Here is a 21,079-nt window from a genome sequence, read left to right on the forward strand (position 1 = left end):
CTACTGTATCCTAAGCTGATGCTGTGCTTCTAATTAATGATAATTTGCTGAATATGCAAAATATTTTCATTTTCTAAAATATGGTAAATACTTTTGAGTCTTCCAAAAATATTCCAATAAAATAATTATTTTGAGGAGTCACAGTCCTGATTGCACCCGAGCTTACAAGAAAGTAGATTCTAAGAGTATACCAAGATTCACAGTAAGATGGTTCCAATTCCACAGGTTGCTTCCAAAACTCTCATGACTCATGAACATGGCTTTGATGAGCTTGTCCTTCCCATAATCGGATCTAGAATCATATTGTTTTCAAAGTCAAGATTATTTACGTGCATTAAGAGAATATGAAAACTATTATTTTAAAAGCCTCATTCTTCAAAAACTTTTCAGTGTATGCATGTGTTTTTAATGCATATAATGCTTTGCTCAGTAGCATAGGCATATAGTTCATAGATGTACATGGAACTACATGCCCAAAAGTTTTTACTGCAAAGAGCTCACAACTTAAAAGTCTGATAATCTATGATCTAGAGTGAACAATCTCCCTTCACTTGAGAGAGAAGGAGAAACAGGAGTCGTCTCTCATGGCACAATCGGTATGATCTAATCTCTTTCATCCAGTTCCCCCGTCCACCTATCTGCATGGCTACTGACAGGCATTCAAGAATTCTCTTCACAGTGCAGGCAACAGGGTGAAAAATGAACAAGTCACATGGTTCAAAACTATTCTGGCCAATGCAAAAAACAAACAACAATAACAACAAAAAAAAAAACAGACTAAAATCAAGACATTTTATTTCAACCCCCTGATTCTTGAGTAACTTTAGACAAATGATTTAAGTTCTTCATTCTTCAGTCATCCCAGCTGTTAAGTAGGAATCACCTACTTCACAATTAATATAAAATCGGCATAGTACGGCTTACTCTAGTAACTTCATAGGGCTTTTTGGGAGGACTTCATGTGATAAGAAATGCATATGGATAATATCGATACAAAACATGTCTAAAAATAAAACAGAAAAAGTGTACACACAACAACGAACGCCTTCAAGCGCTCAATACATCAGAAGCCTTACATATCTCGAGTTGTTCTTTGTTCTCTCCCATAAAAACAAATGGGAGGCTCATGCACTAATGATTTACTGGAAATTGTTTAAATCTGCTAAAACGTTTCCTCTCTTTAATACAGCAATGGGCAATCCCCTTGGGTTTGGAGACCATGACTGAACAGGTCAGGCCTAGAAAAAAGGTAGGTTCGTGAGCTCCTACTACAGAGGCACTGCCATAGCTTCTTAGTGACCACAGAGTACACCCAAAGAGAAGATGAGAAATGGCATTTAGAACCAACCAAATATGAAGCACTCTGTAAAAATTAAATGTAAGTTTCAAGTTTCTCAAGGGATGCCAGTAGAGAAAAACAAAATGGGACAGAAAAAGGCATTGCAGCCAACAAATGAGGTGGGGCCTGGAATTAATGATTCTTTTTAATAAACTGAGATGCTGAATCCATTACAAAGGCTTAAAAGAAAAGAAGCTGCAAGACCAGAGAACAATCAAGACGTTGTAAAAGTACCCACAGAAGTAATAAACACCTGGGCACACACAGGTCAGCACCCTACGTACACAAGAGGCACTTAACAAAACCTGACTTCAGAGCATATTTAAGGAAGGCACAATTAGTGCTGCTTTTTTGGAAGAAAAGCCTCTAAGAAAAGGATGTAGAAGGAAAATGTGGTACCACACCATCCATAAAAAATACAAGAAGTTTTTCCGAAAATCCCTGGTTTTATCAACAATTCCGGTTTCTTCAGATTCAGATGAAGCAAAGCATTTATTAGAAAACAGAATGTGTGGGGCACCTGGGTGGCTCAGTCAGTTGAGCATCCATCTTCAGTTCAAGTCATGATCTCACAGTTTGTGAGTTCAAGCCCTGTGTCGGGCTCTGTGCTGAAGCCTGGAGCCTATTTCGGATCCTGTGTCTCCCTCTCTCTCTTCCCCTCCCCAGCTCATGCTGTCTCTCAAAAATAAATAAACATGTATATTTTTTTGTATGTATGTATATCTACATACACGTAGATGCGTATGTATGCATATGTATGTGTGCGTATGTATGTATATCTAATATTTTTAGTTTATTAACTATAACACTGATCACATAAATATATTGCTATTGATATACTTATCACAAATATGTATATTTATATAGTTAACAAATAAATTTATATTCATTAAGGTTTATATTTAATAATATTACAATAAATGGACTCATTAAGGAAGAAGAGGAAGGGCATAGGACTGAACTCAGTCGGCAACACTCCAACATTTAGTGAATGAATATAGAAGACAAGTCAACAGTGAAAAGGTAACCGATGAAGGCAAGAGAAAATCTAGGAAAATGTGCTATCTTAGAAGCCAAGAGAACAAATTGTTCCCAGAAGAAGGGAAAAGTCTGTTGTGTCAAATGCTGCTGGGACATACAGCAAGATAAGCAGAGATCACTGGAAAACACTGACCACTGGATTTCAAAGATGGTAGATACTAATCTAAATACACAGCAGAAGTGTGGGGTGGAAATCCTACTAGAGTGAATTAAAGGGAGAAAGGGAAGTAAGAAAGTGCAGAGAGAATAAAGGCAAACTTTTCTAGGGTGTTTCTACTATAATGGAAAGGAGAAATGGGGTGGTAACTAAAGGAGACTATATGGTAGAGGAGGGGGTTCAGTTTGGTTGGTTTTAGATGGGTCAGCCTTTAGGCTATTGGTAAAAGATTAACTAAGAAAGAAAAAACCATGACATAGCAGAGAAGGGCTAACTAATAACACAAAGTAATGGAGAAGGATAGTATCCAGAACATAAGAGGAGGACTGGACATTATGGACAGTTCAACCATATTAACAGGAAAGAGGGCAAAATTTAGATACATACACAAGTAAGAGGGTAGACAGTCATTGACATCATCTTTATCATCACTAATTTATAGGTGTTTAATTTTGGCCAAGTACATGCATAGCCAATTTAACCTTCACAACAAAACTATGAAGAAATACAATAGCACTCACTTTCCAGATTTTGAAATCCAGGTTTAAATAGATTAAGAAGCATGGCTAGGGAGTTAAGCAGTCTTAATTCAGAGCCCAGTCTATAAACCCATAACTGCGTTAAGCCTCCCACCCTCACCCCCGTCCAACCTTGGCCATGAGCACTCCAGCATTTGGGCCTTGGGTGGTGGTGTTATCAGAAAGCTACACAGTTTGATTACCCTCCTTTTCTGAGAAAGAAGAAAAAAGTGGCAACTTCACTAAGCCAATTCTATTTCTCCCTCTCATGTCACTCTTGGCTTTGTTTTAATTTTTTAAACATTCTTTTTTTTTTTTTTTTTTTTTTGTCTTCAGACATTGTAAGAAGTAAAACCACTAATATATACTAAGTTGGTCCTTTATTCTGTTCTCTCCACATGTATATAGGCACTCTTTAATTATAATTAACCATATAAATCACTGTAATACCACTTAATCTTTTGACTTTGGAAGTGCAGTCATGAAAGTAAGGGATTGATTTGAAATAAGGAAATCTCATTCATCACATTATACTCTTGTATGGACACTAAGGACAATGGGAAAGTAAAGTCTTGAAGGGACAATTTCAATGTTAAATGATCTAAAGAGGAAATTAAGCAAAATATGTAATTCACTCCATAATGAGACCTTAGATATAATTAACTTATTTCTTAAATCCAGAAAAACGAAGTGATGAGTTTGTACCAAGTTTAGATAGGTTAAAAAAAATAAATTACTATCTCCCATGTGTTGAGAATTGAATTTTCCATAGAAAGTTTCATACTCAACTCAAAAACCCATAAATATGTATCATCCCCATCAACACAACTTAATATAAGTTTTAACAAAATATATTTCTCCCTATGATTTAAATACATGGGTCTCCTTAAAGTTGAGGAAGTGTTTTGAAGTACTTTTTCTTAAATTCCAAAGAATAGCTTCAAAACATATTGTAAAATGAGTTACCAATTGAAGACCATTTGGTGAATTAGTGCTCCTTTTGAACTTTACAAATCGGTGGGGGGGGGGGGGAGGGGGACCTGCAAAATCTATACACACTCTACTGTCTGATATGTGAGCAACAAATGCTAAAGCCAGCAAGAAAGTGCATGTAGTTTTAATTATCTTAAGTGGAAACTCCTACTATGGGAGTTCTCAGAAGAAATCCACAAAATGGAAACGATTCTGGGAAAATATCCTAATGGAGAACAGTGTTGTGTGGAACAATCTCTCAGAAGATGCTATGTGATGCCTGGAAAAAATGTCCTGTACCACCACAAGTCAAAGTCATCTCAGGGTCTATTTTTCAACCTTCCTATTTCTGAAAATTAAGGAACTATATTCTAGAGGAAGAACCAAGGAAAAGTCTTTAACTTATTCATTAACTACAACTCTAGATAAAGAACACTCGGAAGCCACAAGGAATGTGAGGAGGAAATTTAGATGGCACAGCACACGGTGATCTCAGGCCCATAGGGACTGTGTCAGATCAGACTTTATACCCAAACAACAAATTTCAGAAAACAAGCAACTCTTGAGTGGAATTATTACTGGACTGAAAACAGAGACCTTCACATCATCTTCACTCATCTTATTTTATTCAAGAGAATGTATGACTTTGTAAAACTCATGCCCATCTATGTTGAAGACAGTACCATGACCCCATCCAACAGAGCAGTTAAAGATGTGACTAATCAAATTATTGCTATTCTTCTACCTTCAAACAGGCACTTTACTTCAATTCTTTTAAGATGAATAAAAAACACCCTCCTTTTTATATCTGGTTTCTAAAACACAAGGGAAAAATAGACAAATTTATGCATTCACCCATAGATATATTCATTCATATACTCACACTTTCATTACCTCCCTGCCATCCCCAAATCAGACTAATTGTGACAATGTTAAAAAAACAGCAGTGATCCTGTAAACCAGAATATAAGTGAGGTGTCTGCCACATGGACTCCTCAGAACAGGTATCTTCATGATCTCAGTGGAATCCCCCATTCACCTGGCAGAGGTCAGGCTATCCCTCTCAACATGGCCACAGCATGAAAGTATAAGACATGCTCCCTATCACCTCTTAATATATACCTCCATTGTTTAAGATAGGCAGAGATTTCTCAGTGGCTAAAAAGATTCATAGAGGCCACATAGAAGACAGGAGGATTTTACACTTCTTCTTCAGGAATTTTATTGACTGCTACTGTTGCGCTCTGTCCTTCAACTCTCCCCAGATTATAAAGCTGCCCTGACCTATTCCATCTTTTCTGGCCACTAAACCTCCTATTTGCCCTTGGGATTGTTTCAACCCATGTTATGCCCATGACATATGCCAACCTACCCCATGCTACATCCCAACTGCAACCATGCTACTTGGATGAACAAAACAGAACAGTACAAAAACAACTGTTTATTTAAGCAAGACCCTGTACCAGAGCACCTGGGTGGCTCAGTTGGGTAAGTGTCCGACTCTTGATTTCGTCTCAGGTCATGAGATCAGGTCGTGAGATCGAGCCCCACGTCAGGCTCCTTGGTGAGTGTGGAGCCTACTGAGGATTCTATCTCTCCCTCTCCTCCACTTGTGCAGAGAGAGAGAGAGAGAGAGAGAGAGAGAGAGAAAGGCAGGCAGGCCCTGCACCAGGAAACATACTAAATATTTTTCACACATTATATTGTCTCATTTGATCCTCAATAAACCTATGAAAGAAGCACCAGATAGGTATCTATTAAGGAGAGGGACATATTAGAATTGGGCTATCTGTGGCTAACAGGAACATATTCCATTCACATAGTTCTCTCCCTTCTAAGAAGGTAATCCCCCCCTCAGAGTTTAACCACAAGGAGAGAACATGGCATCAGGGCAATGCCAATACCTGTTCCATCTGACAGTGGTCATCTAGTTACAACCAATTTCATCTAGTGACAAAAACCTGCCGTGAGCTTTATTAGCCAATGACCACTGACAAATTTCTGAGCCCACATATCTTGCAGTTCACCAAGGTGAACGCTACTGAATGGGAGTCGTCATAGGTAACATCCTTTGTCTTCCTTGAATGACCAAAATGACTGGACACATTTTTGTTTGTGTGCATTTACCTTTTCACCATCTCTCCCTGGTTCTCCTTTGTAACCTGGTAGTCCTTGAACTCCCTAAATCAAGCACAAAATAAAATCCGGTTAGTTATGTTTTGGGTTCACTAGAAACAATAATTCTACAATGTGTATCTATGAATCACATACTTGTATGCCAGGGGATCCTGGGACACCTGGTGATCCTGCAATTCCTTGATATCCCTAAAGAAAAGTAAACACAAAATAATTAATATTTCATCATACTCACTAAGAGCAGGAATCCAGGATTCACTCTTGTCTGGAATGTCTTACACTTAAGACTTCACTTGGTGACTGTTTAAGAAACAAAAATAACAAAGTTTCAAATGCTGAATAAGGAATTAATATCCTCCAGTCTTTAGGGAAAAGGTCTCAAATATCTCTAGATTAATAAAAATAAACAAAAATGCTTCAATTAAAAGGAAGCTTTGGATTTGCAAAAACAGAGCCAATGTTCACAGCTCCCCCCCAAAAAAAATGTTTGGCACACAGAAACGTATTTAACATATTTGAGAGAAAAACACATAAGATTGGAGGATTATACAAATGGACTACATTTTGAAACCACCTGATTAATGGCCATTTGAGTTAATCCTTGGAATAAATTAAGACTTGATAAATGTTATTCCTCAGAGTAAGTCTTTAACAGCCTTTGGACTGCTCATTTTAGAAAGCTGCTGATGTTACCCATGAGCATGGCTGTGACATGTCTCCCCCACCTCCCAAGGCTGGGCTCTCTGTTGAGGCAAGGGTCACTTTGGTCTCCACTGCTTCTTACATATCCCTCCAGAAACCGGGCCTTTGGCAAAACAGCACCACTGTTTCAACAAGGCAAACTATTCATTCTTCACTCAGCACATGGCAATTAAACTCCAGAACAAACTTGCAGGACCTCAACATTTGTCTAGGTTTCCCTAGGTCAATGTCACATTGACTTAGACCACCTGGCACCTGCAAACACATTCCACGTTCTTATTCAGATCCCATCTCTCTCGGGTCTTACTGTTTGGATATAGCTTTCTGTTGTCAACAATATTAAAACAGATGTCATTAGTGTTTCCAATTACATCTTCATTGTTAAATCCAAAAGCTTCATTTCCATGTGGCTATTTACGGCTGCTTTTTGTATTCACCCACTCACTTGTCAGCACATTTTTAGCTATGATTTTAGAGATAGCAAAATTCCCTGCTTGACCACTCCCATTTTCAAATATTCCTTTTACTATTCTTTGCTAGGTCTAGCAATACTAATAACAATAATAGTTGTCTCAGCAACATCAGTCTTATTGGTTTTCTCCCTTTACATTCACTCACATTTTTTATTCTGTAAAATGCTCTCACTCTCCAAATGATAGACTATATGATTCCTACCACCAAGCATGATCCTTTCCTTCATACTCTTTCAGTTCTTCAGAGTTTATCAGAGTGTATCATCATGCTTCCTCCAAGATTTCTCAACAAATTCTTCTCTTGAATCCCTGTGCCCAAGCCTTAAACATTTTGCTTCACCAGTGAGTGAGTCACTCGTCATTTTGCTTCACCAGTGAGTCTCATAACAAACCTTTCCACGCTCCATATTAAACAACCTGCAGCTTTCAAGCCCAACATATGCTCTCTGGGTGGCCACTGTCTCAAGTGTCATGGGATTATGTGCCCCCTTAATATGGGAAACCCAGTCCAATTCATTTCTTTATTTGCAGCATTGAACAGAGCATTTGGCATTTTGGGTTAATCAAACTTTGGAAGAATTTACCTTCATGTAATCCACACTGCATAAAGTGTGAAAAATCCGTTTCCCAAAGGAACAAGGTTATGTTTGGGCCGCTACCGGTAGCAAATTCAAGTTTTAGTCATGCCATGTGGTTCGTGTTCCCAAGAATGGCAGGAAGAAAGAACAAAGTCAATTCACACCGTTTGCTCAGCCTCTTATCTCTACCACTCTAGTGACCACTGAATCTCTTTCCTTCAACCACTTTGCAATCAGATAGGTCTGGAATTAAATTTCAACTCTGTCACTGGTAGCACATGCCCAAGAGAGTTAGGTTACTTATAACTGCTGCCACTTAGGATGCCTCCAGATCCTTCAAAAACCTGTATGCACTTCTCTGGACAGTCTGACAGGATTTACAACAGGCTGCCGTAATCGGGAGAAACAATAATAGCAATGATTTATACAGAATTCACCAGAGTCCAGATTAAGTACTTCACTTAATTCATGTAACCCTCACAATCACCCTTTAATTAATGTAGGTGCTGTATTATCCTTATTTTCAGATGAGGAATCTGAGGCACATAAGATTAAATAACTTGCCCAAAGTTATTCATTAGTTGATAGAGTCAGTGGGAACACTCTCTTATCAGAAAATGCTTCATGGTAGATCTGATCTTATGATTCTAGGATAATTAATCAGATTCAAAAAAGCATATTTGCCAGGCTGCTTTTAAATTGTTTAGAATTCTGAGTGCCCTGATCTCGCGGTCGGTGAGTTCGAGCCCCGCATCGGGCTCTGGGCTGATGGCTCAGAGCCTGGAGCCTGTTTCCAATTCTGTGTCTCCCTCTCTCTCTGCCCCTCCCCCGTTCATGCTCTGTCTCTCTCTGTCCCAAAAATAAATAAACGTTGAAAAAAAAATTTTTTTAAAGAAGAATTCTGAGTGCCCAAAGAATATGAATGTTCATAAAATTCCTCAAAAGAAAGTTACCATGGAGATTGGCTATTTATCAAAATGGCCGGTCATCTGCAAAGTTCACTGTAATGAATTATTTTTTTCACACTTTTTCAAAAGTTAAGCCAAATGTCGTATCTGCTTTATTACTTTTTTTACAAAACGAATCTTTTGTAGAAGATCAAAAGCTGTTCTCTTCTTCGAAGAAGTAAATTAATATGATCCATTTGTTAGAGAAGACACATCACATTTTAATGGATTAAAGCAATGTGGAGATGCCCCAGACTGTGTTCCCAGCTCACCTCTGACTCATAATGTGACCTCAGGCCGAGTGATCATATCCCCAAATCCTGGGAGGCAACTCAATAAAGTGGAAAGACAATGAATCTTGAAATTGGAAGACCTTGGGCTGAATTTTTGCTCCTCCCTTTACTTTCTACAGGATTTTGACTAACTTTGCCTAGCTAAGTGTCAGTTTCTTACCACAAACCAGGATAACAGTGCCCACTTCACTTCTGAAAAGAAACAAACGGAGTCACAGGTGAAAATGCCTGGCAGATGCTGAAAACTCAAATGTGAGTTTTTCTTTTTATGTTCTTCAGATTCAATGGCTATTGTACAAAACCATGAGAACACTTCTGCAAAATGTGTGGCACCACAAGCACATGAGGAATGGCAGATCCAGTCATCATCATGATTTAACCCTTTTGCAACATTCATATAGATCTAATGGTGAACATGTGAACAAGGCTTCAGTGTATTTTATAATGGCCCTGTTTGTTTTGTCTTTTGAAGAATTGCAATACAAAAAATAACAAATGCTTCCCACAATATGAGAACCAAGTTGATGTGGGATTTTTTTTTAACTTACAGTGAGAGGCATTCTAGAAAACTTAGTTATATAAAGAAATTCAAAGATTATCTTAAAAGCTAGAGGAAGCATGATTAGTAACAAAATTAAGAAAAATCAAAACCACATCCAAGCTGGGGGATCCCAGGGTAAACCACCAGAAGAAATTGGATGAAATTCAGAAAAATGAAATTTGGACTAAAAATCAGGAAAATAAAGGTTAACGGGGAGGAATATTACAACACACAACAATTTCCAAGAGGAGCAAGAACTAAACACTGGTTGACTCATAGCAGAGTACACTTGAACAAGGAAAATGCCCTGAAACAGAAAAACTGATAAGCTTTCCATATAGCTCGCTGAGTTTTTATTGTTCTGAACACACAGGCTTCTGTGTTTTCAGGCGGGCGTGCAAATTTCACATGATCTTTGATCAATACTGTTCGACACTAATTTTGCCATTTTGCAATTATTAGCAGGTCCAAATATCCACCCTACAGCCATGTGCAAGATTTCTGACAGTAAAGTCTTTTCCACGTTCACAGAAAGTCTTTTTGTAAATGAGTCATTTTTTAGGAAAAAAATATTCTCACTGCCAAATTGTAGGGTTGAAGAATACAGAATCAATTTAATTTCCTTCCATGATTCATAGTTATAATGCTCCAGGAAAGATGTATAGCATTGAAATGGAAATTAAGGAAATAAAATCAGCAAATGTGCAAGGGTCACAATCTCTTCTGAGCCCAATTCTGATCAGGCCATAAAATATTCTGCCAATCTAAACATACAGATCTTCTCAAGTAGTGAGGAGGATAGAGAAATCAATTTTCTTTCAGTGCTCTAAACTCTAAAAATGAGAATGAAATACAGAGAAATCATTTCGGATGTCACTCTTCTTTCTGAAATGTAAGAATGTGATTCAAAGTTTATTCTATTACATTAATTTTCTTCAAAGTTTTCCAAAATTCCCACAGATACTTTTAAGTATACAGCCATGGTAACTAAGTAACCTAAATCAAGTGTATATTTTTAATATCCACTGTGGATTCTTCTTGCCACCAGCACACTTTATAGCTCAACACAACTAAATTCAAAAAATATTCATAAATCTGTCTTTTCATGTGTAGCTAATGTAGAAACTCAATTCATTTGCCACCTAATTGAACTACCAGTCCAGTAGTTTATCTGCTTTAACTGACTGCTCAAATTACTTGACCAATACATCTCATTAATATATATAAAATTAAACCCGAGCTAAGATCTAAGAAAGAACTGGAATGCTATGGGAGGTGAAGAGTAGATAGTCAGGGAAGCTTTCTGAAGAGACAAGCTCAAAGGAACACTAAAGGAAGTGCAGTGCAGAAGAGGAAGCCCTTCAAAATGTGCCATGAAGCATGACAAGATGAGACATATCCATGGAGACAAAAGAGACAGCACATGGGGAAGCATGCTGCAAACAAGACTGGACCAGTAGACTGCAGCTTTCATGCATAGCCTGTGGGTCTTATGAAGGATTTTTTTAAATATTTATTTTTGAGAGAGAGAGAGAGAGAGAGAGAGAGAGAGAGAGCGAGCGAGCAGGGCAGGGGCATAAAGAGAGGGAGACACAGAATCCAAAGCAGGCTCCAGCCTCTGAACTGTCAGCACACAGCCCAATGTGGGGCTTGAACCCACGAACCGTGAGATCATGACCTAATCCAAAGTCGGACACTTAACCAACTGAGCCACCCAGGTGCTCCATGAAGGTTTTGGTCTTTAACCAATCCACTATACCAGAAGGTCAGACTGGAGCTCTGAGAAGCTTGCTTGCTACACTATGGAGATAACAATTATAAGTGGCAGGGGGAAGCAGAAAGACCAAGTGGGAGGTTCCTGCAGGAGAGAGATAATGGTAGGTAGAACCTGAGTCCATTCAAGGTGTATTTAATTCAACCTGATGATGAGCTATAGGATGTCAGGAATCTGAAGTTATAGTATGATGCCCAGGTTTCTGATTTGTGCAGTGGATGGCAGATAATGTATCACTAACTGGGGAAATCTGGAGTAAAATACTATTATTTGGTTGCCAAATAATAGAACATTTTTTTAATGTATTTTTGTGGACTAACAAAAAATTTACATTTGACAATGGGAAGCTATAGACTTTTGTTGGGGGACAAAATTTCTACTCAAAGCAGACTACATTTACTATAAATGAAATTTATATCTAATTCTCCCACCCTTAAGTAAGAGTGGATGAGTGATAAATATGGAACACATCACCTGCTTTCCTATGATAGTTTGCCTTGAGCTAAGCACATAAAAGAAAAACACTGCCTACCTTTGACAACCTCTATAGATGCAGCTTGGTTCTCAGATTCACAAAACTTAATTAAGCTTAGGTAAATTGCCTCATTCCCTGAGTATGACTGCACTTGAAGTTATACTAAGCTTATTTCAAAAGGAAAATGTACAGTGTTGCTGGATGGCTCAGTCGGTTAAGGTCTGACTCTTAACTTTGGCTCAGATCATGATTTCACAGTTCATGAGTTCAAGCCCTGAATCGAGCTTGGTGCTGACTGTGGAGTCTGCTTGGGATTCTGTCTCTCCCTCTCTCTCTTCCACTCCCCTGCTCACTTGTGCTCTTGCTCTCTCTTAAAATAAGTAAACATTTAAAAAAACAAAAGGAGAATATGCAACTTTTTAAGGTAACCAATAGCATCTTTAATAGTTCTTAACTTCCTAACCTAAATTTCTAATAGTAACATTTTCTATTCAAAGAGAAGTGACCAATAACTAGCCTCATTCTCTTTCTGTTCCGCTATATTTTTTCCATAGTAATTACCACAATCTGATATCACTTATTATTATTATTATTATTATTAATTATTATTATTATTATTGTATATTCATTATTGTTGTCCCTCCCTAGCTGAATGTGAGCTTCAAAATGGCGGGTTTTGTCTTTTTTGTTCATTGCATATCTCCTCAAACTATAACAGTGCCAAGAGCAAAGTAAATACCCAATCAATATCAGGTATATGAATGGATGAATGAAAGAATGAATAAGAAAACAAACATATAAATGTTTATGGTGCCCAACCAGTCACTACTACTGATGGCTCTAAAATAATGGCAGAAACAGCCCTGCATTCATACAGATTACAATCAAAACAATACAAAGTATAAGCATAAATTTATCTTTAAAATCACACATGGTAGTTGTGTTATCAATCAATTCCTTCAAGAATTTAAACAGACAAGTAATGGGGCGCCTGGGTGGCTCAGTTGGTTAAGCGTCCGACTTTGGCTCAGGTCGTGATTTTGCGGTCTGTGAGCTCGAGCCCCACGTCGGGCTCTGTGCTGACAGCTCAGAGCCTGGAGCCTGGTTTCAGATTCTGTGTCTCCCTCTCTCTCTGCCCCTCCCCCGTTCATGCTCTGTCTCTGTCTCAAAAATAAATAAACATTAAAAAAAAATTAAAAAAACAGATAAGTAACATTTCTATATAATATCTACACACACATCATTATTGTATATACTATCCATAAAATAAAAAAAAAAAAAGTAATGTACTTAAGAGGCCCATGAGGAAAACATGGAGAGATCCATACAGGAGATTTACATAAGGGGTGTGTTCGAGAAAAATGAATTAGCTAGTGGACCAAGCTTTGTCTAGGAAAGCTTTACAGAAAAATTTTAAATCACATTTTATTTTACAAAAGGGAGATAAACTGCCCAAGTGGAAGATAGTTCATTTGAGGCAAGTGGTCCAAATTTTAGTTTACCAGTAAGACTCTCACGAGGGGTTTGATCATGCGTGTGCGTGTATTTTATAGCACGGGGAGACAGTGAGACAATAAACCTTTTTGCTAAAGGAATCCAAACTGAGGTGAAGTAAGAGCTCAGGTAGAAATAGTTTTCTCTAGATGTGTATTGTGTACACATTTCAGTAAGCCTCTTCTTACAATTCTCTTTTCTAAGCTAAGTAACAGCCATTCCTTTGGCTTGTAACCTCACGTACCCCATTTTCCAGGCCCTAATCTTCATGGCACTCAGCCCCAAATTGCCCACAGCTCTTAAACTGTTGAGTCCACAACTGGCACCATGTTAAGAGTCTGAGGAAAACATCAAAACTTGTCTCATGGGTCTTATTGTTCTACTACTAATTATTCACCTCCGGTCACGCTTACTCTGCAAGCGTAACTGCCAGATTTCTTCCCTTTCCTTCCATTCTCTACCATCATTCTCGACTAATTTTAAAACAGCACCTCTTGTTTGGATTACACCTGAGGTACAGTCATTTCTCCCTGACAGACATTCTTCTGAGTTTTCACTCTCTCCCCATCTCTCTCTTGTAAGTCAAATCCAAATTCTACTATTCCCCATAGTATCCTAAACCAAATCTAACACTTCAAAAGCAGGACTGTCATCTTTCTTAATATAGACATTATATATTTACTAACAATGCCAAGTATTGCATCAGCCTTTCAGGCAACCCCATTACAAATCCCTTTTCACCACGGTTAAATTTAAATAACACATCCCAGACAACTAAGAGCCATACATTTATTTGGGTTGAATTTCACTACATTAGGACAGCCATTCTCCAAGTTCGCTAAATCTTTTTGGATCTCCATGTCACCCCAAATGCCAAAATAAATTCCAAAAGTGAAATCAAGAATTAAAAATTCTCAAAAATCATAATACAGTAAATGAATACAGTAATGTTCAAAAAAAAAACACTGGAAGAAATAACAGAACATTTAATTGTGAGAAAATTTTACATTACTAAAAATTAAAACAAAACTATAAACCAAATAAATAATTAAAAGCAACATTTACAACATAGATGTCAAAGAATTGATTCTCTTAGTGTATCGGAAGCTCTTACTAATCAACATCAAACATACTATCACTCCTATAGAAAAGGACAAGAGGAAAATCACTCTGTCAGACTTCTATATTCAACTACCACTTAAAATTTGTACTTGAACAGGGGCAGCTGGCTGGATCAATCAGTTAAGCATGCGACTCTTGACCCTAGGGTTGTGGATTCAAGCCCCAAGCTGGATGTAGAGATTACTTAAAAAAAATTTTTTTTAATCTTTTTTTTCCTTCAGGTAGGCTTCACAGCCAGTGCAGAGCCCAACATAGCACTTGAATTCATGACCCTGAGATCAAGACCTGAGATCAAGAGTTGGATGCTTAATGACTGAGCCAGCCAGGCACCCCAAAAATAATCTTTAAAAAAATTCTACTTGACCATCTGATAAAATTTAATATATCCTAAACCAAACTCTTAATTTCCCTTGCCCTAGTTTCCGTATCCATCCTTCCACATCTCACTGGAGTCTCCTTTGTCTTCTCTCCCTCAAACTCAGGCAGGGTACGTCATCAAATTCCATCAGCTCTAACTTCAAAATACCCCCAGAAAGTCAGCAGTTCTCTTTGCCTCACTACTTACTATCCTGATGCTAGCTGCCATCATCTTACTCCTGGATTATTTTAAGAGCCTCCTAACTGATCCTGCTTGTGTCCTCATCTCCCTAAAATCTATTCTCAACTCAGACGTTAGAGTACTTTTGTTTGTAAGTAAGTTACATCACATCAGTCCTTTACTTAAATCCTCCAGTGGTTCCTCAGTTCACTTCAACTGAAACCCAAAGTCATCACAATGGCCTGAAGAACCCTATTTGATCTCCCCTCCTTTCTCCCTCCTATGTACACAAATTCATCTCCTACTAACCTGCCCCATCCCTCGTATTTGTAGTTTGATCAAGTCAGGTAACTTTGAAATTCCCCATGTGTGTTGACTACTTCTGTAAAGTTGAACCCTCCATAGACAGCTAGCCACTTTCTGGAATCTCTAGATGACACAGGGGTACAATGAAGGGGTGGGGGTGGGGACAAAGAGGGGCGCTGCATCATGGAGTGTGGCTCATTGACCAATCTATTCTTCTGTCTATTGGTAGCACTGTGCTATCAATATTCCTGAATCACTTAAGCCAATAATACGAAAACCAACTCCAGATTTTGACAGTTTATTCTAGCTTACCTTTCTCTCTCAGTAAATGTGATGGCCTTCATGGAATCTTAGAAAATCAACATTGGACAGAACATGGGCCTCATCTGGCACCATCTTTGCATTTCCCAGATGAAGAAACTGAGGCCCATGAAACCAAAGCAATTTTTAAAAGCAAAACAGAGGGCAAAACAGCCTCAGATCTCTCCAACAGCCAGCAAGGGCTTTGGTTTCATAAAGTACTTTAGTTCATGAAGAGTACTTAATAATGACAGAAAACAGACAGAAACAAACACTACTACAAAATCATAAAACAGTCCTATATATTTTCATAGTAGGCCTTCTTTCAAAAAAAAAAAAAATCAATGTCATAGCAGTATAATGTCTTTACTAATAGCACTACTCTGAACTACCTAGTAGGATATAGAAATATTTCCCCTGCTTCTCTGTATATAATGATAGAATAGCAAAATAGTAATATGCTCAGACACTGCTGATAGAAATCGAGAAAGGAGGGGAAGAATTTGAAAATCGCTCTTTCATTTTGTTTGAAGCCATTTTCCTTATGAAAATCAGTATTTCTCCAGAATGGAATAATTCCTATTTAAAGCTTTAGTTGACTTGGCCTGGTTATGTGAAAGAGATTCAAGCTGCTTATTGAAGGGGATTGCACAGAACCAAATCCAAACAAAGCAGAATTCCCTTCGAATTGTTCCATCCAACTTTCCTTGGTCCAGATGGCTTCAATCGCCAGCCAGAGACTCCACCCACACCTTCCCACTCCCGCTGTGCACTGGCCCTGGACACACACTAATGACCTTCAGCTGTTCTGGCTTCCAGACTCACTTTCTCTTCCTGCCCCAACTCCTATCTCCTACAGATTTCCTACAGGGAAAAGGAGAGATTTAGGAAAAGCTGTACCTTTGGGTAAACAGATTAACATTAGAGAAACCGTTTCTTATTGCTGCTGTAACGAATTACCCCAAACATAATGGCTTAAACGAACACACACTTGTAGTTCTGTAGGTCAGAAGCCCAACATGGCTTTAGGGAGCTAAACTCATCATGTCAGCGGACCTGCATTCCCTCTAAAGGTTCTAGGGGGAAGAGTGTTCTTTCCCTTTACCAGCTTCTGGATGCTACCAACATTCCTTGGACATGGACACCTCACCCTGATCTCTGCTTCTGTCATGACATCTCCTCCCCTGACTCTGACACCCCTACCTCCCTCCTATATGGATCGTTGTGATTATACCGGCCACTCAGATAAATTTCCACAGGATAATCTTTGCATCTCAAGATCCTTGATTTAATCATGTGTGCGGAGTTCCTAATCAATACATTTACAGGTCTTAGTGATTAGGATGTGGACATTATTCTGTCTTTTCTCTAACATCAGATAGTCTCTAATACCATCTAACCTCTAATATCAGGTACTATGTACCTATCCCTATAACTATACATAAAGTCATATACACATACAAACACATACACATGTACTCAATGAGATGACATAATAAATTCATTATAGCTTAGATAAAAGTCATAAAGCAATATCCATGATTATTAGATCAGGCTTATTGCAACTAGTTTCCAGTACTTCATTCGTGACAAAATATTTAATAAGAAAAAAAAAGCAAACTAGAGCTGATAGCCTGTGAAAAGCTTGCTCAGCACTCACCTCGATATATTGAATAACTTATACTAAATTATTATTATACAATATTAATTCTATAACTAATTTAATATAATTATATTATAATTTAATACAATTATATATAGTTATAATTTATATATATTATCTATATTATTGAATTTATATTGTCAACATATATTAATTATATAGTAATATATTATTACAATAATATATTAATATACATTAATATGTATCCATGTATATTAATATATTACATATACTAATATTACTAATACATTAATATAAGTACTTATATAACTAATATTTATAATTATATAACTAATATTATTATAATTAATTGTTATACTATATTATTATTACTGAATAATTTAGTAGTGCTCTCAGAGGAGCTCTGTGTCATTATGAGGTGCCAGCAGATGACATTTCAGCATGTCAAGTGTATCTGCTTCGGAGGGGGAAAGCACCACAGCTACCAGTACCCAGACAGAGTAGGGCCCAGGAAAGGGTCTCCAGGGCATCCCACCACCCAGTGTGATTAGGAAAGAGTTCACACAGGGCCTCAGGCAGCACCATTACTGGGACGCGGGAGTCACAGTGAGGAATGCCACCAAGTCACATGACATTTTAAGTTATGAAGTGAGAACAGGTGGGATATGAGAAACTCCAAGGAAAATGTTGCCATGTTACAGGAGTTGAGGCTAAAGGCAAAGAGGAGACGTTAGATTAAGAACCTATTTGTTTCATTCAATTCAAATGTCTGATGATACATTTTTCACCTTCTTTCCCACAAATCGCTACCAAGCTACTTCTGTACTTACCAGCTTGGCCTACAACGGCACAGAAAGATTCAAATGCCCATGCTGTATACCAATGTCCTCCCACCTACCTAAGGGTTTTCTTCCTGAAAACATCCATTATCGCCCAAATCACGGATATTTTCCCCCTCTGCCTCATTTTCATCATCATAAAAACATGTTACAACATGTCCCATCTCTTAGTTTTTTTTTTTTATTTTGAGAGAGAGACACAGAGACAGAGAACACTCAGGTGCATAAGTTGGGGCAGGGGCATAGAGAGAGGGAGGGAGGGAGAATCCCACAAACTGTGACATTATGACCTGAGGAGAAACCAACAGTCGCAGGCCTAACTAAGCCACCCAAGCACCTCTCTCCCATCTTTTAAAAAAAACCCTCCTTTTATCCCACATCCTAACCATGCAACTGCTCCATTCATCTGTTCCTCATTCTACCCCTCAGAAAAAGCATCTATATTCAGTCATCATTTTACTTCACACTTTCTCTTGAACCCATTTCAATCTAGCTTTTATACCCACCTTCCCTAAACCCCATTTATCAAGGGCCCCAATACCTCCATCTAGCAAATTCAATGGACTAGGCATAGAGCTCATTTTTCAAAACTTCTTAGCAACAATGACCCAACTGAGCACTCCCTTCTCAAAATGCTTTTTTCCCCTGGCTTCTGGGGATGCCACCCCCTGCTGATTCTCCTCCTACTTCATTGGCCTTTCTTTCCCAGTTTCCATGGCTGCATCTTCCTCCCCTTTTTCCTCTAAAGATAGCCCAAGGCTCAGTCCACTGCCTTCTTCCCTTCTCTAATATGTGATTACTCTCTAAATGATCGCATCCACTCTGGTGGCTTGATATAGATAAATATACAAACGAAGGAGTCCCAACTGTGTATTTTCATTCCCTGAACTCACATCCCTGAACTCAAGATTCCTCTAATGTCCTAGCAAGCACCATGGGCATCCTAGGAGAAACAAGGCATTCTCTCCCAGGGCTGTCCAGCTCAGTAAGCTGTTCACACAAAGATCCTCGGAGTCTTCCTCGACTCCTTCTCTCATGCCTCACACCTAATTTGACAGCAATTCTGGTCAGCTTTACATTAAAAAAAAAATCCAGAATATGACCACTTATCTTCCCTTTCACCACATCAACCCATCCAAGCCAGTCTTACTTCTCCCTTAGAATCTTGAAATAACCTCCCACACATCTCCTGTTTCCACTCTTGCCCTATATAATCTACTCTCCACATAATATTCATATTTATCTTTCTAAAACATAAGCCAGGTCAAGTTACTTCCTATCTCAAAATTCCCAAATGCATTGTCATCACACTTAGAATGCATCCCAGTGTGTCAGTTGAGCAGCACCACCCCAGCCACCCAGCAGCTCCTCAGCTCTCTACAGCTTTTTGTGACCATTTTGTGACCTCTTCCAACTCCCTTCTCCAACAATCTCTCTCCAGAAAGGCTCACCTGTGTACCATTTTCCCACACAAAACTGGCGTATGAGACCCCAGCACATCACTACTTCTTCAAAAGTTGGCTATATTTTTGTATTGAATTTGTCAGCAAACCTCTCTCAGGAACTAACAAGCTCCTCTATCCTGATGGTTGGGATAGTGATAGTCTAACATCAGGCTGTGGTTCCTTCATTCCTTAAATATTACTGACTCACAATACACACCTTCCCATCCTTCATGCAATAAGTTAATGTTTCATGATAAAGAGATATTTTGGATGACAATTATCTAACATTTAAAAGCAAATTCCTCATGTTTATTTGCTGTTATAAACATGTTGACAGCTGAGCTATCTGAAAATATTTGCCTAGAATGCTTTAAAGTGGATTTGCTTTATGTTTCCTTAATTCAAAAGTCTCCCTACAGTTCTCTTGAAACTTACAAGATACTATTTTTTTAGTCAATATATTCCAGTGCACGTATGTTCTTAGGAAAATATCACTTTTAAAAAGATCTTCAACTTGAAAACTGCCATAGACATGAAGGAAAAAGACAAAAAGATTTCTGAACCTAGCTATGCATCGATACTCACTAGACAACGTTTTAAATGTAACAAAGATGCATGCAATTTGGGGATAATGCACCTAAAGAGTGACTGGAAAGCTGATCCTATTGACCCAACCAGGCTTAATGTTCCCCTCAGCTTAACTAAACTTCAGACAGCCTTCTTCCTGACCCTAGGCTCCTGATCTCCCTCTTCTTAGAGCATTTATACTCTAGAAAATTTGTCACTTTCTCTGACCCTCTGAGTGGCAAACCTTTTCAAAATTTCTTGTCAGTTTTGCAACTAGCAACAAACGTCTTTCTCAAGGACCTAGGAGCCATCCCTTTGAAATACACTCATCAAGAAAGGGAAGTACCCGGATCTTCCAGTCTCTGAGGGAGGGTAGGACCCTAACTTTGAGAAGTGCCAATTACCAAAGACAGTTGCCCTAATCACACAGGAAAACATCTGCCAAACTCAGGATAACTCAATTCCTGCCACCCCATTGATCACCCACCTAAAGTTCTCCAGTACTTTTTCACTAGCTCAGGCCAGCACGCAAGAACTCTTCCTTTGTTTCACTGAATAAAGGTCAATCTCTCTCCCTATTACAACAGTCTTGAATAAAGTCTTCCTTGCCTGTTTAACTTTACCCAGTGCAGTTTTTACTTTGACATAATCACAGTACTGGAGATGACTAAGCTTTCAGTACTCACAGGCTTACCATCTTGACCAGATTGTCCAGGGTAGCCGGGGTTCCCAGGCTGTCCAGGTTCACCCTAGAAAGGAAAAAAAAAAAATCCTCAGTACAAAATGACCAACCATAATGATGCAATAAGACGCCTTCAAGGTTCAAACCAATTCCATTATTTGTACCTCTCTGTATGTTAAAAAACAAAACAAAACAAAACAAAAAAAACATAAGTCC

General features: G+C 38.4%; 1 protein-coding gene across 4 annotated transcripts in view; it reads right to left on the reverse strand.

Moving 5' to 3' along the window:
• COL21A1 (collagen type XXI alpha 1 chain) overlaps nucleotides 1–21,079 on the reverse strand; it is a 248,843-nt gene that overhangs the window by 70,227 nt on the left and 157,537 nt on the right. For all 4 annotated transcript variants that reach the window (XM_045057676.1, XM_045057677.1, XM_045057675.1 and 1 more), the window contains 3 exons: nucleotides 20,868–20,930; nucleotides 6,299–6,352; nucleotides 6,155–6,208 (listed from right to left, as the gene is read on the reverse strand). In XM_045057676.1, coding sequence (XP_044913611.1) covers nucleotides 6,155–6,208; nucleotides 6,299–6,352; nucleotides 20,868–20,930 — 171 coding nt within the window. The remainder of the gene's footprint in view (nucleotides 1–6,154; nucleotides 6,209–6,298; nucleotides 6,353–20,867; nucleotides 20,931–21,079) is intronic.

This window comes from Felis catus, chromosome B2 (assembly GCF_018350175.1).
Source record: "Felis catus isolate Fca126 chromosome B2, F.catus_Fca126_mat1.0, whole genome shotgun sequence".
In the NCBI taxonomy this organism is placed as follows: domain Eukaryota; kingdom Metazoa; phylum Chordata; class Mammalia; order Carnivora; family Felidae; genus Felis; species Felis catus.